General features: G+C 40.7%; 1 protein-coding gene across 1 annotated transcript in view; it reads left to right on the plus strand.

Moving 5' to 3' along the window:
* Positions 1-24,158, plus strand: part of JHY (junctional cadherin complex regulator) — a 76,660-nt gene that overhangs the window by 8,509 nt on the left and 43,993 nt on the right. Inside the window, exon 3 of the mRNA XM_040258237.1 lies at positions 11,964-12,480. Coding sequence (XP_040114171.1) covers positions 11,964-12,480 — 517 coding nt within the window. The remainder of the gene's footprint in view (positions 1-11,963; positions 12,481-24,158) is intronic.

Raw genomic sequence — 24,158 nt, forward strand, 5'->3', positions numbered from 1 at the left:
TCATGAAAAATGCTGGACTGGAAGAAACACAAGCTGGAATCAAGATTGCCAGGAGAAATATCAATAACCTGATATGCAGATGACACCACTCTTATGGCAGAAAGTGAAGGGGAACTATAAAGCCTCTTGATGAAAGTGAAAGGGCAGAGTGGAAAAGTTGGCTTAAAGCTCAACATTCAGAAAACGAATTTCATGACATCCAATCCCATCACTTCATGGGAAATAGATGGGGAAACAGTGGAAACAGTGTCAGATTTTATTTTGGGGGGGCTCCAAAATTACTGCAGATGGCGACTGCAGCCATGAAAGTAAAAGACGCTTACTCCTTGGAAGAAAAGTTATGACTAACCTAGATAGCATATTTAAAAGCAGAGACATTACTTTGCCGACTAAGATCCATCTAGTCAAGGCTATAGTTTTTCCTGTGGTCATATATGGATGTGAGAGTTGGACTGTGAAGAAGGCTGAGCACTGAAGAATTGATGCTTTTGAACTGTGGTGTTGGAGAAGACTCTTGAGAGTCCCTTGGACTGCAAGGAGATCCAACCAGTCCATTCCGAAGGAGATCAGCTCTGGGATTTCTTTGGAAGGAATGATGCTAAAGCTGAAACTCCAGTACTTTGGCCACCTCATGCAAAGAGTTGACTCATTAGAAAAGACTCTGATGCTGGGAGGGATTGGGGGCAGGAGGAGAAGGGGACGACAGAGGATGAGATGGCTGGATGGCATCACTGACTCGATGGACATGAGTCTGAGTGAACTCCAGGAGTTGGTGATGGACAGGGAGGCTTGGCGTGCTGCGATTCACGGGGTCGCAAAGAGTCGGACACGACTGAGTGACTGAACTAAACTGAACTGAAGGTTGCTCCAATGGTTTGTGCGAGCTTCGTATAGGGTGAGATTTGTGCTGAGTTTTTGTTTGTTTGTTTGTTTTTCCTCTGATGGGCAAGGCTGAGTGAGGTTAATCCTGTCTGCTGATGACTGGGTTTGTATTTTTGTTTTGTTTGTTGTTTAGATGAGGCATCCTGCAGAGGGTGCTACTGGTGGTTGGGTGATGCTGGGTCTTGTATTCAAGCGGTTTCCTTTGTGTGAGTTCTCACTATTTGATACTCCCTAGGGTTAGTTCTCTGGTAGTCTAGGGTCTTGGAGTCAGTATTCCCACTGGCTCAGAGCTTGATCTTCTGTGTCACAAAGTAATTTAGTGGAAGAGATGAAATGGGCACCCAGCTCTCAATTTTCAATCCAGGGATCATTTTCACTACACAGGATCCCCTTAGAAGAGCCATTGGTTCTCTATCTTTTTCAGAGCACTGGAGGAAGAGACAGTCAACACTCAGGAGTAAGAAGAAAAGTAACAATTTCACAAATCCATAGCAGCCGGAAGAATTTGACACTTTAGACTTCAAGGGAGCCCCAAAAACATCAATGTATTTTTAAATAAAGAATACTACAAAGTCAAAAGCATGGTTAGGGCATTGGTCTTCTGATTCACAGATCCTAAAACGATGGTATTTTCCTTAGACTGATTTGTCTTGGAAACATTAATGAAAGACTATAATCCCCAGGATTAGAGTGGGTTATGGCCCTAGTAATTGTTTGGCTGTGCAATGCTTCATACATTGATTGGAGAACTAGTTCTCCACTACAAAGGAAAACACAACCAAAGCATTTAGTCAAGTAGTGCCTCAAAAATATCATCCAGGGACTTCCCTTATGGTCCAGTGGCTAAGATTTTGCACTCCAATGCAGGGGGCCCAGGTTCAATCCCTGATCAGGGATTGATCACAACTGAAAGATCCTGCAACTAAGGCCCCAGCATAGCCAAATAAAAAAGATTTTAAAGCCTTAAAAAATATATCATCCAGCTGAGGATTTCCTTACTGGCCCCTTTCTCTGTTCATCTTGGAAACTTTTCCTCAGTGTATCATTGCTTGGATCTGAGTAGTTTTGAGTCAAGAAACAGACAAATTGATCACAGGCTCTCAATATGAAATTCAAGAGTGCTTTCATTTCTGTCAGGTAGCTGGCATTCTGGGAACTGTAGTTCAAAATAAGCAGTCAAAGGCTTGCCTTAAAACCAAGCAAAATCTCTTTCTTCTTGCTTTTGTGGGCAACCATTTTAAAAGCTGCCTGCCAAGTCACTTGAGCTCTACTCTTGTGTTTTGATGTTACTAGAACCTTCTCAAAGCATTACTCCCTTGTACCTCAGCAAAGTCAAGCCTCAGCTCAATGTATATGGATTAGAAAAACCTTTTACTTAATAGAAATTGGAGCAGCATTGACTGCAGTGAATGAATCAAGAGTGGAAAGAGGATATTCACGTGATAATCCTTAAACCCCACTCCAGAACTAGCCTTATGACACTCGGCACTCAGGGAAAAGGAGATCAATGTAATTCCTAGAGCATTAGAAATAACCTCTTCAGCCCTGCGGCCCTCTGAAACCTCATAGGTTAAAAAAAAATCAGAAAGCAGCAATACAGTAACTGGTATATGTGTTTGATAAGATTTTATTTACAAAAATACCTCAATATAATTAGCTACTATTTGGAGGGCCATTTGCTTGATATATACTATCTCATTTATCACAAGAGGCTCTTAGACAAATTTTGCAGATGGGGAACCAAGGCTCTGAAAGTTTTGTTAGGTGTATGTAGCTACTAAGTGGCCGAGCCAGAAACTGAACTGAATGAACTGTCTTCTAACTCCAAAGTCTGTGTCTCCAATTGTATGTATCTGGATAGGTGATCAAGGACTGATCTAGTCAAGAACTCAGTTTTGCTCTCTATCAGAAATTAAAGCTGTAACAGCTTCAATATGGACCAAACTGAGGCCAGATTAAATATGCATGTAAAATGATAAATTTTAGTTAAGTAATACAAATCTGTACCAGATCCTGTATCCTCAGAACACAATAAACATTAATGGTGTTTTACTTTTGGGCAGGAGGATCATTTGTTGTTGTTCACTCAGTCGTGTCCAACTCTTTGGACCCCACAGACTGCAGCACACCAGGCTTCCCTGTCCTTCGCTACCTCCCAGAGCTTGCTCAGATTCACATCCATCGAGGATCCACATGAACAGAATCACAGTAGCCTGTATTCCCCAGCAACTCTCCTGGAAAACAGAATGTTTTCCTTCAGTGAAGGCTCTCTCATCACCTGGGATGCAGAGCCCTCACCAAATATCTCCCATTCCGTCTAACAGACCACCTTGTGCCAGAAATTACTGGGTGGAAGACCGGTGCGGGAAGGCATTCTTAGTTAACCTGAATATTCAGAATTGACTGAAAGTAAGAAAAGGACTCAGGAATAATCATCTGCATTTTTGTGGTAGTATATAATTTTTCCTCTCAAAAGCTTTCACATATATATATAAAATATGTAGTATTTATATATAAATATGTAGTGTGTGTGTGTGTATATATATATATATATATATATATATATATAGTTGACCCTTGAACAAAATGAATTTGAACTAAATGGGTTCACTCACATGAGGATTTTTTGTTAATAAATAGTACTACAGTAGTATAAAACCCACAGTTGGTTGAATTACTGGATGTGGTACCATGGATACAGAGGGTGGGTCCTGCCACTTGAGCATCCACAGAATTTGGTATTCTCGGCATGTCCTGGAACCAATCCCTCACACATACCAGGGATGACTGTATGTTGTCTCCAATTAACAATACAAGAATCAAGTGAAGTACTGAATGGTGATTTCTAGGACTTAAATATTAGAATGGGATAAGCAAAACCAAAAGTAGGTAGAGAGACTTAGTAAAAACCCAAACTCAGAATTTTAACATCCCCCTCCAATTTCGCACGTAAGATATATTTGAGCTGATGAGAGATTACTTCCTCTCATAAGTGTCATAGAGATTTATTGTTCTCCCTCTGGTTGGGAGAGTAAAGAAACTTGAGGCTAGGTGTAATATTCTAGTTTTATCAAGAACATTCTGAGAGCTTCCAGGCATCAACTTTCATTCCTGTTGGTTTCTAGCAACATTCATCCGTGTTAATTTCTGTTGTCTTGGTGAGATTTTTCCATTTCCGGTCATTGGCTGGCCAACCTCTTCCAATGCATTCTCCTCTATACCCAAGGGCTTCCCAGGTGGCTCAGCGGTAAAGAGTCTGCCTGCCCGTGCAGGAGACGCAAGGGACACGGGTTTGCTCGCTGAGTGGGGAAGACCCTCCTGAAGGAAGAATTGGCAACCCACTCCAGTATTGTTGCCTGGGAAATCCCATGCACAGAGGAGCCTGGCAGGCTACAGTCCATAATGTCACAGAGAGTCAGACATGACTGAGCATGCGTGCACATATACCCACTCCTATGGGGTTCACACAGTGTTTGGCGATAGCTACCCGCATGTTGGTTATTTATTTCTGATCACATGGGTATCCTCATATCAAAGAAGAGACCTACTGTCATAGGTATTGGTCACTGCTGTCTTATGTTCAGTCGCTCACTAACTCTGCAGCTGTGAGACCCTGACGCACTCCTCAGAGCAGGCATTGTGCCATCATGACAGACGAGCAGTCAGAGGAGGAAGTGAAATGTGTGCGTGGGCATGAATTGTGTCTATCAGAGGCACAGGCGCCGCCAGAAATGCTAATGCTACCGTGACTCCTGGGGTTTTATTGCCCTCGGAAACGACCATGAGTTCCTTTCCAGCTTATTTCCAAGTGGGGATACATTACTGTGTTAAAATAAGTAAATAAACAGTGAGTTCGAAGCCTCACAATGTGTTATTGAAATTTATATAACCTACAGTCCCGCTAGTTTATCAAGAGGAAGACTGTAACCAAGTAACTGAGCAGATAAGTTTAATTGACAACCTTCACTGTATTCATCTATTTCTACTCCCTGACAAATTTGGAAATGTGGAAATCTTTGTTCACTATAATTTTTAATGGATTGAATTTAAAAATTTTCCCCAACCCTTATATACATTGGTGAGTTTCCCATGATAGGCCCAATTCAGTTTTTAAAATGGTGGATTCTTAGAGCTGTTTGGTCTTTTAAAGATCAGCCTATCCCTTACTGTATTAATAAAAGGTGGAACCTGAGGCCTAGAGTAGATAAGAAACTTACCCAAGTTCACATAACTGCTCAGTGGCAAAATCTGGACTAGGGCTCAGGTGTCAAGGCCTCTCCAGTGCTCTTCCCATGACATCACAGCTACCTTGCAATTCCAATGCCATTAGTATCTGGCAATTAAAATACAAGAGAGGACTTCCCTGGTGGTCCAGTGGTTAATATCTTGCCTTCCAAAGCAAGGGATGCAGGTTCCATCTCTGGTCAGGGAGCTAAGATCCTACATGCCTCTTGGCAAAAAAAAAAAAATATATATATATATATATGTATAAAAAACAGAAACAATATTGTAACAAATTCAATCTAGACTTTAAAAATGGTATGTGTGTGCTCAGTTGTATGACTCTCTACAATCCCATGGACTGTACCACACCAGGCTCCTCTGTCCGTGGAATTTTCCACGCAAGAATACTGGAGTGGATTTTCTTAAAAATGGTCCACATCAAAAAAAAAAAAAAAATCTTAAAAAAGTACAAGAAACTAGCACCTGGAAGTGCCATCAGTCTAGGTTTCTGCCTTTTAGCCACTGTTTCTGGAGAATGAAAAGAACTCCCGAGCTTTCCACAGAAAATGTCTGGCAGGAGCATTGTAAACTCTCACTGAAGGAGGGGAATTCTGTTTCTAAATATGTTCTGTGTCATACAGCATTTCCCTTGTGAGGATGCAGCCTTTGTTTCACGTAATATAATCTTAATGGAAATGAGGTACTGGAATTTCACATTGCAATTACTAGCATGCCCTCTTAAGATAATTTAACTCAGAGATTGTCCATGAATCAACACTGGTACTATAAGAACCTAGTGCAAATATTTGGTTATTTTGCAGCCAAAAGCTGTTGTCTAAAAAGGGAGACTTTGGTTGGAATTATCCAAACTGTATGACTGCAGTCAACAAAATTCACCAGATAACATAACAATCCAACCCCTTCACTTGTGGATAGTCTTTGGCCTTTGGTTCATTAAACTACTTTTCTTCTATTAAAATGTTTAATTTTTTTTAGCAGAATAAATACCTGCATTAGATGAAATTTTCCGGGTTGTAAATAGCCTTCCCAAAGGATTTCAATATACTTGTGGAACCTTTTTGTTTCGTACTTGCAAAAGTGATTTTTTTGATCCTTTGGATTTATTTCATTTTATTTACTTAAAAGCTGTTGATAAAAAGATTAAGATGAGCACAGAATTCAGAAATCCTTGGAAGCAATTGTCAGTTTTATTGCTCCTTAAAGAAGCATTAAAAACTGTACACTTAAACAGAAATTGAATTTGCTGTTCATATCCATAAAAGATTTAATGGCATATAAATTGGGAATAATTGTTCTGTTTAAAAGGATTAAATTAAACCTAAATCAATAATAACATGTGCAGTTTCAATTTAACTGCCTACTTAAAATAAAGTGGCAAAGAAATAACTGCTAAATGATTAATAGCAATGCTTTTATTCACCTCCTTGACAGGCAAAATGGCCAGTTATTGAATATTTTATTATGAGTGCAAAGGATGTTAATTGTACTAGAAACATGCTCTAATTTTAGTAATTTTTTGATTGAATACTAAACTGAACACGAAGCTCTTCGTCAAATGGAGATTTGATTTTATTTGGACTGAAGTTGTCACAGTCAGTGCTCAAATGTGGTCCATTAGAGACAGCAAATAGGATGGCATATGCCTAGGAGACCACCCTCCCCTTCCTCTCTGCATCCATCTCTAACCTGGGCATCTGAAGGGCAGACCTGGCATCTGTTGTCTGAATGGCAGCAAAAGCATTGTGTACTCATTGTCTAACCTCCCTATCCAATGGGGAGAAAACACCAATGAAGGAGCACTTCACACTCATTTTGTTCCAGTGTGTTGACCTGGACCACACAACACAATGGAGCATCTCAGCACACAAGCCCAGAACAATGGGCTTCTTTAGTATCATGTTCTATTTCAACCATTAGATTTGTTTCCGTGAAGTATTACAGCTTTTCACGCTCCTGAGTTTGCAAAACATAACCTCCCATTTGTCCCTACATATGGTTTCCATCAAAAGGAAGAGAAAGGGGCATGTTTTAAGATAGTCATTGTAGGTGTATGCAGTACAGTGTAATTAAAGCTCTTAGAAGAGCCACATTTTCTGATTCTAATCTTGTAAATACACATTATTAGAGTGTCTCTTCAAACGATTGGTTCAAAAATATCTTTCACAGCCCGAGCAACCCAGTATGTCTGATTTGTTTCAAAACCTTCTGAATTTTCCAGGTTTCACTCAAAACACCCGTCTTTTCCAGGGTGTGTGATGCTGCTTCTGTGGGCAGTGTCTGATGGCGATTTGTTGAGGCTAGAAATTATATCTCCTTCTGAAAGTCTAAAATAATTGAATTCTCCCAGTTTTATCTTCCTCATCATCTCTCAGCAGTGCCTAAAATTTCTCATCGTGTGGAAACACAGACATTTCTTAATCCCATTTTCCTAAATCACAGTTCATGATGCCTAGTTCTTCAGAAAAAAAATTTTTTTAAGAGTGTCTTCATTCTTTCAGGCCACTAAGGTACCACTTAGTGCATCACGAGACAACACTGTGTCCTGGAAATCACTTAGGCCTTAGGGAGAAAAGCATCCCTTGAGATCCAATCAGCAGGAAGCACAAGACACACCAGTGTTGTGTCACGTGACAGAACGCAACGCACAACAACAGACGCCAGTGACGCAGCCTGTGGGCACGCGCTTTCATAGCAGACCCTTCCTGGGACCTTCCTTACTCTGTGCCAAGAACATAGTTCTAGGGACTCCCCCAGTGGTCCAGTGATGAAGAATCTGCCTTGCAATGCAGGGATGCAGGTTTGATCCCTAGTCAAGGAACTAAGATCCCACATGCACGGGGCAACTAAGCCCTCAAGCCACAGCTAGAGAGAAGCCTGCGTGCCACAACGAAGATCCCGTGTGCCACAACTATGACCCAACACAACCAAATAGATATTTTTTAAAAAGCAAACACAGATAATAAGAAAATTATATCTTAAAAAAGAACATAGTTCTCAGCATATATATGTATACAAACCTGCTTAATACTCTCAACGACTATGAAGTAGGTACTATTATCTTTTTTTAGGTAGGTACTATTCGCATCCTCATTTTATTGATGAGGAAACTGAAGCACAGAGAACTACAATAACTTGCCCACACTCCCACACTAACTGGCAGCACGAGGAATTCAGTGCCGGCAATCTGATCCTCACTCTCCAAACCTCAGTTTCTTCATCTATTAAATGGGCATAATAGTGACACCTCCCCATAGGGTTGCTCTGAGGTTAACAAAGGAGATTCATTATAAGCAGTCCCTAGATCAGCACGGCATAATATGTTCTATCTTCCCAAAGCCAGCACTCTACAACCCAGCCTAGGAAAGCGGTGGGCCAGTGGGCCCCAATAGGATGCGTCACTTTAAAAGAATTCGTCTTTTATTTTTGAGTCTTCATTGCTGCGCGGGCTTCTCTCTGGTTGTGGATAGCAGGGACTACACTCTAGCTGCGGTGCTTATGCTTCTCTTTGCAGTGGCTTCTCTGGTTGTGGAGCACAAGCTCTAGGCTCACGTCCCTCAGTGGTTGCAGCTCGTGGGCTCAGTAGTTGCTGCTCCCAGGCTCTAGAGCACAGGCTCAATAGTTGCGGTGCACAGGCTTAGTTGCTCCACAGCATGTGGGATCTTCCTGGGCTAGAGACTGAACCCATATCTCCTGCATTGGCAGGCTGATTCTTTACCACTGAGCTACCACGGAGGCCCAGATGTATCACTTTTAAGGTTGCCAAGCCCTGCTTTAAACAGTGCAAAGAAGGCTACTTGTTCTAAAACTTTCCCCCCAAAACCCTATATAAGCCGTAGATAACCATAGATAAGCCCTTTGAACACCACGTCACTGTGCCTATCCAAATATATCTGTCTTACTTTGTTCTCTAGTTGAGTGATTTTGCTAAATTAAATCCAAACTTTCAAGTTAATGGAGTTAAGCCATACCCTTCACGGAATTTACAAAGCCCTACAAAATTTCACCTCGGCTTAACCCTGAGCTTCACTCCTCAACTGTCCCCACTCCTACCCTCCACTTTATCTTGCAAAATTTGTCCTTTGAAAGCCCCATGTTCTCTCGCCCCTCTGTTCCTTTTTACAAGTTGCTTCCTCAACCTGGCTTAGACTCTCTGCCCTTCTTAGCCTTCGGTATCAGCTAAGCCATCAGTGCCTTCAGAAAGCTTCCCTTTCTCCCAGGTGGGGACTGGGTGTCCCTCTCGAGTCCTGACTGACCCTGTTCTCCTGCTCGGTGCACTCATGACTCCAGTTGTAAATCGCTCATCTCCTGGTCTGTATCCCCAGCTGAGCTCACCACCATCTCCCCCTAACTTGTGTGGGGATGTGCAGTCGTGTCTGACTCTTTGTAAACCCATGGACTGTAGACCACCAGGCTCCTCTGTCCATGGAATTTTCCAGGCAAGAATACTAGAGTGACTTGCCATTTCCTATTCCAGGGGACCTACCCCACCCAGGGATCGAACATCTCCTGCGTTGACAGGCGTGTTCTTGACCACTAGCACCACCTCCCCCTAACTTAGTACGTGCTCAATAAACATCTATAGAATCACTGAACAAGCAAACGCATGAGGAAAGTTAAATTCTGTCGAACCAAGTGAATGAATGAATGAGGAGAGTTAAACTCACGTTTTCCTTTGAATATATCATAGATATGGGAAAATGGCACATTTCTTCATTTAAAAAAATACTTTCTATCTTTATTTACTTGAATCTTTTCATCTTTTCTTCCCCATCTAAACAACCATTGCTGAACCTTATACTTGATGCAGCACAAAATAAGCACTAAAGTCATTCACTGGTTTGGTCCAAAGAAAACAGCTTTTCTGCCTGTTTAAATACTAATTTACTACTGTTGGGTTTTTTAAAAAATATAAATATCTAATGCTCAGTTATTGATTCAAGCATCACATTTTACCTCTTCTGTCCATAGCACAGGGCAGAGGTTAGGGAAAGGAAAGCCAGCCCTCAGTCCCTGCTGCCCAGGACCTGACCTAGGTGAGGAGATACAGTTGCCATGGTGAACAGTGAACTGAGCACAAATACAGCACATGAATTTAGCTACATTGTCTCATCTGGATTTTATGCAATCTTGAGAAATAAACAGAACAAATATAACTGATCCCTAACTTAATGATGAGAGAAACTGGCTCAGAGATGACATAGTCTACCAACTGAGGTACAGATAGGTAGTGATGGACCCAGGACTTGAGCCCAGGTCTGTCTACTCCCAAATCCAGATTATGCCCTGCTGGACCAACCCCTGCTCCTGGGACAGTAGGGGCATCGCACAGAGAGACCTCCTCAAAGCCCCAGAGGCAGGTTGCCCTGTGGAGTTTCAGGAGTGACGAGTCACACGGTTTGATGTCAGTTTCCTGACAATCAGGCGCTTTGCTGGAGGAGAATATCATTTTTCTTCCCTCAGTGGATAAAGGAAGAGCAGTCCGTCCCAATAAGTTTTCCATCTTAACATGTGAACTACGGATTCAGAGTGACAAGGGGAACTCCCCGGCAGTCCAGTGGGTTAGGACTCGGGACTTACACCATTGTGCCCAGGTTCAGTCCTGGATCGGGGAACTGACATCCCGTCCAGCAAGCCTTGCATCATGGTTTAAAAAAAAAAAAAAAAAGGACACTAAAAATTCAAAGTGACAATTTAGCAAGATATGGAAGTTGGGGCTTTCTGCTCCAGTTTCTGCTTTACATCAAATCAAAGAAATCTAGGTTCACATTAAGAAGACTAAATTAGCATTAGGGGCACCATTAGTTTGTTTACCCAGCATAAAATTATGTCCTCTGTAAACGGGAATATCAAATAGCATAAAAAGCCCAGATGATTTACATTTTCTTTTTGATTAGAGGATTGCATCTACTGTACTCAAGGAAAATCTCTCCCATTTAGCTTTTGAAGATCAAAGAGGCCATTAAATATGCCCATATTACCAGCATTTTTTTCCCTTTTTTTGATTAAGACTAGGAGGTGCTTTACAAATTGAGATCGTCATAGGGAAAAAGGGAGGACTTGATTTGGGGTCATATGTACTGATTATGGACCCATTCATATGGACCAGGCAGGACCCTATGCTTAACCTTTTATTCATATAGGGCTTTTCTACACCTTAAAACACATGCTGACCTGTCTACTGAGTTTTGTGTACACAGACCTGACCCAGAGAATATGAGCTGAGAGCTTTCAGAGGCATTGTCTGATCCCAAATGTGAGGGATCTTCCTGTAGCATATTTGAAAAAAAAAAGACAAAATGAAGTGATGAATAAAAATCACTGATACAGGAGGATGAACCTGTGTAGGTGTTCAGTTGGCATAAATCCTGCTTTTCTCCCACAAAAGATGCAGACTGAGTCATTGTCCAGGCAACGGTCGAATTTCCCTTCCTTGATAAACAGCTAAATGTGTATATCACCAGCTAAGTGTGAAATCCATTTTATCCTCAGCAGCTTACTACTTATACAACTTATGGTGTGTCTAAGTAATAGCATCCCTCGCACCAAGATGATTTCACTGGTTTAACGTTACAGGCATTGGTTTTCCAGCATTTAGAAATGAACCATCCCCCTTTTTTATTCCATATTTCAATGAACTTAGATAATGACGACTTTTTGCCCTTATGTGTAGTGTGTAGGCCTAGTCTGAGCCTGAGATGTGTCTTTCCCATGTTATATAGTAAAAAGGAAAATTGTAAGAGAAAGATGGAGATTGATGTCGAGTAAGATGGTCAGCTGAAGAGAATGAGTAATCTGTTTGGATGAAGGACTTGACATTTCTTTTCTGCTCTGGGCAGCCAACAACCCACCGAAGACAAATACTCACACCTCCGATACGATCCAAACTGGAAGAGTAAGAAAGAGGAGGGGAAGTTGTTGCCTGTGGAAGCGTTGCCGGAGTCCATGGATAGCTCTACAGAAAATCTGACTCTGAACCCACTCTACCCTTCCAAGGAGCCTTCGATGGACCTCTCAGGGAGGAAAAGTGAACAGACGCGCCCACGGAGCACAGCCTCCTTACTCGGGAGTGAATTCGTAAGCCCAAACTACGAGCTCAGCACCCACCGCACTGAGCCGTTTTCCGTGCTGAGTGACAGTGACCCTGAGGAGAAGTCCAGCAACCTCTCTCAGTACTTGAAGAGTTCAAGTTCACGCAGAGGGGCATTCCTGCCAGGATCACGCAGCCCTCGGCGAAGGAAGTCCAAACAGTATTTTGTGGAAAAGAACAAGCTGACTTTGGGATTACCCACTCCAAGAATGGACTCTTATCTTCAACTTCACAATAAAAAAAGGGGGGAAGGTCGCCTAGAACAGGTATGTAGCGACTTCTTAAAAATCTCTTCCGGGCACTAGACTGGAATTTGCCTCTGTTTGAAATAGCTGGGTATCACTTCCTTTGAGGTGGCAATGTCATTGTAAGCACCTGGCTGAGTAAAACAAACACCCTGTACCTTGCCCCTCTTTGAAGAATTGGGGGGATTATTCCACAAATTCTTAAAAGCAAAATAGAAGTCATTAATGGCTTACAATGCTGTAATTCAATTATTAGACCCAAAATGTTTCCATCCAAGGAACCATAGGTTTTTTTTTGTTTTTTTTTTTAACTATAAACTCCATTAGATAAATTACAGAGCTGAGCGTTTGAGCCTCGGTGTTGGCTGCCTTTGTTCCCACAAAAGCACTGGTCTTCAATCCTATTAAATCCCTCTAGTACATTGGAGGTGACATGACACACTCATATCAGTAACAGCAACTGACAGAAGTGATTCTCAGCTCAGATTCTGTGAGCCTGGTGGGTTGCTGTCCATAGGGTCGCACAGAGTCAAGACACAACTGAAGCGACTTCAGTTCAGTCGCTCAGTCGTGTCCGACTCTTTGCGACCCCATGAACCACAGCACACCAGGCCTCCCTGTCCATCACCAACTCCTGGAGTCCACCCAAACCCATGTCCATTGAGTCAGTGATGCCATCCAGGCATCTCATCCTCTGTCGCCCCCTTCTCCTCCTGCCCTCAATCTTTCCCAGCATCAGGGTCTTTTCAAATGAGTCCGCTCTTTGCATGAGGTGGCCAAAGTATTGGAGTTTCAGCTTCAGCATCAGTCCTTCCAGTGAACACCCAGGACTGAAGCGACTTAGCAGCAGCGTGTGTGTGTGTGTGTGTGTGCGTGTGTGCGTGTGCGTGTGTGTGTGTGTGTGTGCGCGTGTTATGATAATAAACTTTAGTCTCTCTGTCTATAAAATTGGAATAATAGTATGTCCCCTCCCTTTCTCATCTGATCATTTTGAGGGTTTATTCTACCCCAGATGATGTATTCAAGACCTGTTGGAGCCAGTAAACTTAGCTCTATTTCATGGACGCACATAAAGCTCACATCAACCCACATCCTAGGGGATATGTTTGTGGACATGGAGAATAGAATGGCTGGATCAGCGCATCCACCACCCTTATTGGAGAAACAGCTTGAAATTCATCAACCAACAATGTGGGATCATTTTCAAACATGAAGGAGAGGTTGTTATATTAAATAGGGATGCCCTTGGGGTTTTCTAGGTGGTGCTAGTGGTAAAGAATCTGCCTGCCAATGCAGGAGACTCAGGTTCGATCCCTGGGTGAGGAAAATCCCATGGAGTAGTAAATGGCAACCCACTCCAGTATCCTTGCCTGGAAAATTCCATAGAGAAGCCTGGAGGAGCCTGGAGGTCCATGGGGCCAACGGGAGTCAGACATGACTCAGCCACTAAGCGTGTGCACACACACATATGCATACACACAGGGGTGCTTTTAGACCTATTGAAATTCAAACTGGTATTATTTAGGGTACTTTGACCTGTTCTAACCTGCGAGTATTTTCTGAAGGAACAAGAGAAAGTGAACATTTGTGATTTTTTTTCTTAACTGAGGAAACTCTGTCTATGGTCCTAAAAGATTATGTCATATCCTTGCTTTTATGTATTTTTAGTTGATTATCAAAACAAATACTTAGCTGACTTCAAACAGAATTTTCAACATTTTTTTACTCAGTTCTAGTTGTGAATGTACTTTTTCATGAAACTTATATGACATTTTAAATTTTGCTTGGTCACTCATTTTATTTATTTTTTTATGTTATTTTTATTTTTACTTTATTTTACTTTACAATACTGTATTGGTTTTGCCATACATTGACATGAATCCACCACGGGTGTACATGAGTTCCCAACCCTGAACCCCCCTCCCACCTCCCACCCCATATCATCTCTCTGGATCATCCCCGTGCACCAGCCCCAAGCATCCTGTATCCTGTATCGAACATAGACTGGTGATTTGTTTCTTACCTGATAGTATACATGTTTCAGTGCCATTCTCCCAAATCATCCCACCCTCTCCCTCTCCCACAGAGTCCAAAAGTCCATTCTATACATCTGTGTCTCTTTTGCTGTCTCGCATACAGGGTTAACATTACCATCTTTCTAAATTCCATATATATGCGTTAGTATACTGTATTGGTGTTTTTCTTTCTGGCTTACTTCACTCTGTATAATCGGCTCCAGTTTCATCCATCTCATTAGAACTGATTCAAATGTATTCTTTTTAATGGCTGAGTAATACTCCATTGTGTATATGTACCACAGCTTTCTTATCCATTCATCTGCTGATGTGGTCACTCATTTTAAAATACAAATAAATTCTGTGAAAGCTGTTTATGGTCAATAATTTCTCCTAGACTAAGGCAATATTTTTCCTTTATTTTTAAATGTATTCTCAAAAGAGAAGAGGCAGATAGTGAGGCAAAAAAGAATTAGTTATATCTCCAACAATAAAACTGAAAAAAGGTTTATTATAAGCTCCTTAACTGATTTCTTAATTGCTAATTTTTCTTAATAGTTATACCTTAATTTACAAACAATATCAGGGTATGTTGATTGTCACTGATTCCATAGCATAATTTTCTTTCATTACGCGCAGGAGGAAACTTTAAAGCAGTTCAGGTTTGCCCAATCTTTAAGCTCTCGAATTATTCTGTGAAATGGCCATGGATCTTTTTCTCCACTTTCTCCAGATCCAAATGTCTAAAGGCTGATTGCTAATTGTATTCAAAATTGTTTCTGCACCATTTTCCAACATACATTTCCTTCATTTTACTCCAATTCCTTAAAAAAAAAAAAAAGATGCAAACTAGTTTGACCTAATAGTGATATAAAGTAATAGGTGTAACTTGTTTTTTGAAATATAGTCAGTAGCATAGAATGATGTGTTCAAGTCACTATTTATATATGATGTGCAGGTCTTTCTGCCAGTACAGATTATATATTCCCTGATGGGCAGGAACTATGCTTTGTAATTTTTTTTTAAGATTTTTTTTCTTTTTTTTTTGGATGTAGATCATTTTTAAAGTCTTCACTGAATTTATTATAGTACCGTTTTTTTTATGCTTTGGTTTTTTGGCCACAAGGCATGTGGTTCTTAGCTCACCAACCAGGGATCAAACCTGCACCTGCAGCATTGGAAGGTAAAGTCTTAACCACTGGACCAACAGAGAAGTCCCTGTACTTATCTTTAAATCTACTAGCCTAACATACTATCAGGGTTCAGTACATATATGGGAAACAAAAAATGTCCATCTTCTGTCACCTCCAAACTTTATTCTCTTGCTGTGATTTGAAGTTTATGTGGGATAAATGGTATTTCTAGAACAGTGGTTTGAAATCCTGGCTGGATTCAATTGTGGGGGGTGGGAGCAGTGGAGAGAATGTGATCCTCACTACCCAGACCAGTTTACATCTCTGGATGAGATCCTGAGCATCAGTATTTTTTAAAAAGACCCTCAGTGGTTCTAACATGAAGCCAGGTTTGAGAAGCATTGTTCCACACTAGAGCAGTGGTTCTCATCCTTGGCTTCACATTGCAATCACCTGGAAAATGACATGTGTCTTGGTTCCTGAGCCTGCAGCAACTGAAATTCTAATTTCACTTTTCTAATTTCACAATTCTAGTTCTAAATTCTAATGCTTCACTTTGGAAGCACTGTGGAGCTTCCAAAGTTTGCCAGGTGATCCTAGTATCTCAGCAAGACTGAGAGTCGATGATCTAGAGCAGTGATTCACAAATGTTAGGTGTATCACAATCATCCAGTTGTTGTTCAGTTGCTCAACTATGTCCAGCTATTTGTGACCCCAGGGACTGCAGCATGCCAGGCTTCCCTGTCTTTCACTATTTCCCAGAGTTTGCTCAAACTCATGTCCACTGAGTTGGTGGTACCACCCAAACATCTCATCCTCTGTTGTCCCCTTGTCCTCTTCTTGTCCTTCCTTTCCTCCTCTAGAATCCTCTAGAGAGCTTGTTAAAGCAGCTTGCGGGACCTAACCCAGGGATTTCTGACCCATTAGGGGTAGGTTGGGGCCCAAGGGTTTGGATTTTTCTACATCATTGCCGAGTCCACCATTCTGCTACCAAGCCCACACTTTAAGAACCACTGATCTTCTTTCCTTCAAACCTCAAGGTATTTATGAACCCCCATAGGGCATGTTTAAATATAGATTTTGATCCAGTAGGTCTAGAGTGAGATTCAAGAGTCTGCATTCCCATCAAACTCCCACGTGATGCCAAGGGTGCTGGTCCCTGGATGACACAGAAAGAACATAAAGGGTTTTCCAGAAACCTACAGTAACAATTGTGTAAGTCCCTACTCATTGGCCCTTGATGTTTGCAATGGCTGAGGATTTGAGGTAAGAAGTTGGGGTGGCAGGTTTGGAGGCTGTTTTAGATTAAGCAGCATCTGTTTGGAAGGTTTGCTTTTTGGAAATCTGTTTTTCCCTATTCATTTCTTTGAAAGAGATGATAAACATCTTACAACTAGAGATAGTGAAAGGATAAATGAACTCTGTTGTTTAGTGAATGAATAAATGTCAATTACCACTACACAGTCAAGAAAACCCATCATTTTGTTGCAAATCTCTATGCCCAGTGAATCAGACAGGGTCTTAAGCAGTGTATTGTTATTTGGGAAGATTTGAAATTAAGTCTAAGAAGTTCATAACACAACATCCCAGTAAAAATGTCAACCCATTAAAAAAAAAAAAAGGTTGAAAAGGTAATTATTAAGTTCACATAAGAAACAGGCAAGAATAATAATAACACAAGCTCTGGAAATTAAGAGTCATGAAAGATACGGCAAAAGCCATCACAATATTGTAAAGTAATTATACAATTAAAATAAACAAATTTTTTTAAAAAGAGTCGTGAAAGAATGTAGCCCCACTAGATAACAGAGTATACTTAAACCCTCAATAATTAAACAATAAAGTTTTGTTTAATGCATCTACAGACACATAGAACAGAAAGTCTAGAATTAGGACCAAATTAGTGTGAGAATATATGATCTGACATAATTATTTGATAAAGGCAAGACCTCAAATCTGTGACGAAATGATGAGTTCTCCAAGAAGACAACTGGATAGACATTTGGGAAGAAATTAAGTTGTATACATACCCCATATCATATAACAAGATAAATCCCAAGTGGGTCAAATATTTAATTTTTAGAAATTAAACCCCTGTATACATATGGCTGATTTATACTGTAGTACAGCAGAAACTAACACAACATTGTAAAGAAAGTATACTCTAAAAAAAAATTAAACCATAAAATACTAGAGGGAAAACAAGAAAATTCTCATATCACTTTGAAATTATTCAAAATCCAGAATCTGCAAAACATAGATTAATTTGACTACACTTCCCCCTTGAGCAACATGGGTTTGATCGCACAGGTCCACTTACTTGTGGTTTTTTAAAAATAAATAAACACTACAGTACTACACAATGTTTAGTTGGTTGAATTCAGAGCTACAGAACTGAAGATATGGAGGGCTGACTGTAAAGTTATACATGGATTTTCAACTGTATGGAGGGTCAGTGCCCCTAACCCTCACTTTGTACAAGGGTAAACTGTATATAAATATCAAAAGCTTCTGCAAGAAAGAAAAGCATAAGAAAATCAAGATATAAAGAACTAGAAAAATATGTCTAATTCATATTTCAAAGTAATAGCTCTAATATGTAAAAAGCTCCTAGAAGTCAATAAGAAAGAGACCAATAGACAGTATCTTTTGTGAATATAAAAATTCACAAAATATAGGAATATATAGTTCACAGAAAAATTAATACATGTAGCTATTAAACATATGAAAACATATCCAACTTTGATCATTTAGGAGAAATGCAAATTAATACTATATTGGGATTCCATTTTTCATCTATAATTAAACCAATAAAATTCCCAATTTTTTATTAACCTCTGGGCAAAAAAAAGTACAATCAAGCTGGTGAGAGAATAAATTGAACTAACTAGTATGGAGGACAAGTCGCTAATATCCACTTAAAATACAAATACTACACACACTCCTGAGAAAGCGAAGCATAATGGCCAAGAATATAGGCTTTCAAGCCAGGTTGGTTAACACTGCCACCTGCTAGCTGTCTGACCTTGGGCAGGCTGTGCAGCCTCTCTATGCCTTAGTTTTCCTCATCTTTACAATGGAAATGATAATAGTACCTTCTTTCCTCAAAGGATTATTAAAAAGATTAAGTGAATTAATATATGGAGAGTGCTTAACTTGATGCCTGGCTTATAGTGAATGATATATAAGTGTTCATAATTATTATTTTTTAAATTTGACCCAACATCTTCCTCTCCCAGGACTGTATCCTTGTTATGTGTGTGCAGGTTTGAAATAACCCTGTACAAAGTCATTCATTTCATCCTTATTTCTAATAGCAAAAGATTAGAAGGTACCCAGATGCCTATTATTTGGGAAATCTGTAATAAATTATGGTACGTCCATATACCAGATCATCCTCTAGCTTTAAAAAAAAAAAAAAAAAGATGTTCCCCATGAACCATTATGGACAGCTTCTCAGGATTTATTATTACGAAGACAGAAGTTAAAGTTGTAGAAAAGTGTATATAGTGCAAAAAAAGTGGGAGGAATAAAAATATACATATTTTCTTGATATGCTTTTAAAATAGTGAGAAAGAATACATAGGTGGTTAATTGTAGAGGATGGGGAAGAAGTAGAGTGGGAGCACAATTCTTCACTTCATGCCTTTACATATGTCTTACTTTTGAACCATGCTTATGTGGTTGGAATATCTAGTGTTTTGTGGGAACCCTGGTAACTTTATACTCCCTGATTGCTCAGGGTCACCTAAATTGCACTTCTGCTTGAAAATAATGGCTCAGAGTAGAACCACTGATTTTTTAAAGTTGATTTCTCCATGATCTTTTCACCATTTTTCATAGATCTGTTTATCTTACATTAAAATGCACTGGAAAAATCACCTTTAGAATGCATTATGAGATCTCAGTCACATGATGTGCAAGGCAAGGAATTGATATAAAAACCAACACACACTAGAGGGCACCTAAGTATCACAGTCAGCCAATACTTAGCTAGTGAATAGTCAGTGCTTGCTTTTATTCAAGACTTGTTTAGTAGCCAGAGATATTTGTGTGAAACTCACTAGAATTAAGTCAATTTATGATCTACCATTAAAGGAAATTGTCTCTTGAAAAGTGAGCTACCTTTCTATCTTGACTCTAAAGTGTGACTTTGAAGACTGATGAAGGTGAAATTTATTATGGGCTCAGAAAACAGCAGGAAGTGCTTTATACATGTTATTCTGTCTTTCCCTTATAATTTCTTGAAGAAATTACAGATACTTTGCAGCGTGCATATAGAAAGGTTATTCCATTACCTATGGCCTTCAAAACAATATAAGGTCCTTACATAGAATCCACTACCCGTTCTGAGCATCAGCACATCTTTGAGGCTGTTGCTGAGGCAGCAGGTCACTCATCGAAACGCATCTTTATTGAGCACCAGCTGTATGCTAAGTAGTCTCCTCAGTGCTAGTGATATCACAGGAAATAAGAGATGTAGAGGCCAGTCTTCAGGAAACTTACATCCAATCACCTGATGAGAAACATCTAACAAAATAATTTTGGATAGGGATCAATACCTCAAAGGATATTGAGTCAACTTTCTTTAATAAAGGTATAACTGGGATGTTTAACGAGGTTCTTAGGGAAGCTTTCACTTTCTGAGAAGATATGATTTGAGACGTGAAGGGGTAAGAAAGAGAAGACTATGTAAGCCCTGGGCAAAGAGCTTTGGTTGGTCCCAGCCTTGGAAGGGGCTATACAATATAGTGGGAGAGGAGATGAACCCAAAGCAGAACACTGGTTTGGGAGTCAGACTATCACAGGTTAGATGCTGGCTCTTCAATGTACTAGGTCGTACCATTAACTAGATATTTGAGCAAGTGACTCTTTAAACCTTAGCTTCTTCATCTGTTATAGGGGGTTCATTTCTGCCTTGGAGGGCTATTGGAAGAAGTTATACAAAGCTCCTGACACGTGGCAGACACTCAGTGTAGGGAAGCTGTTATTAAACGGGTCATTCCTTAAGTCACGAGAAAGGAATCCACCCTGAAAACAGGTCCCCCCAAACGGCTGTTTTTTTCAGGCTACAGTGTCTGAAAATGAAAAGCATATGACTTCAGGTAGAGTAAGAACAAAATGTTACCAAAAGAATAACATCTGTAGACCCTAGCTTCCCAAGTGGCGCTAGTGGTAAAAGAACCCACCTGCCAATGCAGAGACCAGTGAGGGTTCTATCCCTGGATCAGGAAGATCTCCTGGAGAAGGAAAAGGCAACCCACTCCAGTACTCTTACCTGGAGAATCAGGTCAGAGAAGCCTGGCAAGCAACAGTCCACAGAATCACACAGAGTCAGACACGACCGAATGGACTTAGCACGCACACAAGACTCTCACAGCCCATTCTATGATGTGACTCCGAAAAGACTGTCCACTAACCAGCTTGTCTCCTGAAGGTCCCCTCATCAATCAAACACTGCCCCAGGGATTACAGGACCCTATAGTCTTGTACTCATTGGCAATATTTCTTTAAGAAGTTGCATTTGGCCTCAGTTAATGTTTCAAACATTTATACTTGGTGACAAGGAACTTAGTGAAGATTTGACACTTTGGTCTTGAAGTGCAATTTCGTATCACAGCTCTTTGCAAATCTAACTTCTCCACTGCAGTCACAAGTGTTCTTGGATACAAATCTGATCATATCAACCAGCTGCTTAATGAGGGTCCCTGTTAATTTCAAGATAAGAGCCAAACCCTCAGAGTGGTACTCGAGGCCCCCTGTGACCTGGCCCCTTCTGCCAGTTTAGCCTCGTCCTTTGTCACTCCTCCTGCATCCTATGCTCCAGCCGTACTCTGGGAACTCACAGCTCCCTGAACCCAGCCTTTCCCCTGACCCTCTGTCCAGGCTGATAAATTACCCTTTCCTGTCCTGTTTCCTTGGGAAAATCTCACCCTCCATTTTGAGATTCAGCCCAAAGCCCTCTGCCTTTAAGACACTCTGAGTTCCTCACTCATCCTTGAACACCCACCATAAAACCCATGACACCACGCTGCACTATTTAATGTTTGTATCTGTATGTCTTTACGTGACTCTGAGCTCCTGAAGGCAAGGACTGGCTCATCTCTGAACTCCTAGAGCGTGGCATACAGTAAGCACTTTCTACATCTTTTATGAAGGAATGTAATTTTTAAATACTTGAGGGGAGGTGGTTCAGGTTTTTATCACTCTCAAGTGAAAAAAAATTTCAGAACTGAGGAGTTCATGCTCCTGATTTAAATAATAGAATTTGGCATTGAAAGACCAGATTTGAGCCCCATGATTAGTAGAGCCAGTTATTACCTTTGGTAAATTAAGTCTTGAATGTTTACCTTCTTCTACAGATCCAGTTATTTAGATGGCCAAAAAATATGTTATATGTGAATGCTCTGCATAATCATATAGCCTTGTATAAATATTACATTTATTACTGAAGGTTTGATCTGAATTTAGTCTCCTATTGGATATGATTAATATCTAAGTGATATAATGCGCTTCTTTTCTGTGGTTTTGAATATCATGGTTTAAGAAACCTTTCGTTGTCTATAAAATTAAACTTATTTTATTTAAACTATGATCATCTTTTTCTAATTATATTTGGTCAGAAACACAGAATGCTTTTTTATAGAATTCTTCCAGTTTGCTGGTGTTTTTGAGTCCCACGTCTCATACTGACAAAAAATATTCTTCTATAGAGTAGGTACTTTGTGTCTGTTCATTGATAGATTTTTTTTAAATTTTGCCCTATGCAACCACAACAAGAGCACTTACTTATAACAGCATAATTTAAATTGAACTTTATGGCTTTTCAATACAAAACGTTTCCTAAGGCATCTTTCTTGTATGCGCTAGTCAGCACTTATTTGTCTGATCTATAGAGCGACACTTCATTAATTCAGCATTACTGAAGAGGGACCCATGAAGAGACAACTTTCCTCATATGAAGAGACAACTTTCCTCATAACTGAAGCATGCTCCTTTCAAAAACCAGAACTTTAACAGAATGAATCATGTCTAAGGATAACTTTTAAAAAACATGTCTGGACTATTTGCAGGAATAGAGATGCAGACATAGAAAACAGACATGTGGACACAGAAGGGGCAGGAGGCGGGTGGGAAGAACTGAGAAAGCAGAGCTGACATGTATACACTACCATGTGTTAAACGGCCAGCTCGTGGGGAGCTGGTGCATAGCACGGGGGCTCATCGAAGTACTCTGATGACCCAGAGGAGTGGAATGGGGTGGGAGGTTCAAGAGAGAGGAGATATGTGTACACATATAGCTGACTCGCTTTGCTATACAACAGAAATTGAAACAATAGTGTGAAGCAGTTGTCCTCCAATTAAAAAAACATAATGATAATGTGCCTGGAGAATGTGATAATTCTGTGCTCTCTTACCCAGGCCACAGTGCCCTGTTCTGCAGTAAAGTCAAGAGCCATGGTGATGGGCACAATCCTTTGCCTCTTTACCAGATGCCACGTTTCTGTGGTCATTTTTGTCGCTATCAGAGTACATGCTCTTTAGGAGCTTCTGGCCAAGCAGGAAGCAGACATGTAAACAGGACCAAGCGGTAACTGCTGTCCTAGAGACATATGTGGCCCCAAAAGAACCCAGAAAAAAAAATGCCCAGGTCTGTCTGGGGAAGTCAGAGGGGGCTTCATGGAAGAGGCAGTCATTGAACTGAGTCTTTAGGGAGAAGTAGAAGGTAACACGGAGAAGGCAATGGCACCCCACTCCAGTGCTCTTGCCTGGAAAGTCCCATGGACGAATGAGCCTGGTAGGCTGCAATCCATGGGGTCACTAAGAGTCAGACACAACTGAGCGACTTCACTTTCACTTTTCACTTTCATGCATTGGAGAAGGAAATGGCAACCCACTCCAGTGTTCTTGCCTGGAGAATCCCAGGGACAGGGTAGCCCGGTGGGCTGCCATCTATGGGGTCGCACAGAGTTGGACATGACTGATGCTACTTAGCAGCAGCAGAAGGTAACAGGTGGAGGCAGGCAGCAAAGAGACCTCAGGCAAAGGGAGCACATGGGGTGCTAAGAGGGTGCGAGAGGACACTGCTAAGTGGAGACCTGCGAGTATAGGAGGAACCACTATGGTCCTGGTCAGGAACTGGCAGTCAGTCAATCAAGTCAAGTGGTTAAAGCAGTATGACAAACGATGTTAAATATCTTACTTTCACTCTAAGTATATAAATATACATTAACTCACGAATTTTTTTTTCTACTAAGGGGACTGGCCTTCCTGTCAGTGCATATTCTATGGACTGGAGTTTTGCTACATCTTTCCCACATCAGTTTGAAAGATCTATGGTTTCCACTTCTGATTTCTTGAAAGCAAAGTATTAATAAAAACTTAGCAAGTGCTGAGAAACAATCTAAGAACATACCTTTCTAGATTTTTGTGACTGTGTCCCCTAGTCTCTTACACACACAGACACAGACCTCACCCAGTTGTGATATTGCCATTTGCTTGACTGGGTCATTCTAAATTATTCAACTCAGTTTTTGTGAAAACAACTCTC

The sequence above is a fragment of the Oryx dammah genome, unplaced genomic scaffold, assembly GCF_014754425.2.
Source record: "Oryx dammah isolate SB20612 unplaced genomic scaffold, SCBI_Odam_1.1 HiC_scaffold_17, whole genome shotgun sequence".
Taxonomy (NCBI): domain Eukaryota; kingdom Metazoa; phylum Chordata; class Mammalia; order Artiodactyla; family Bovidae; genus Oryx; species Oryx dammah.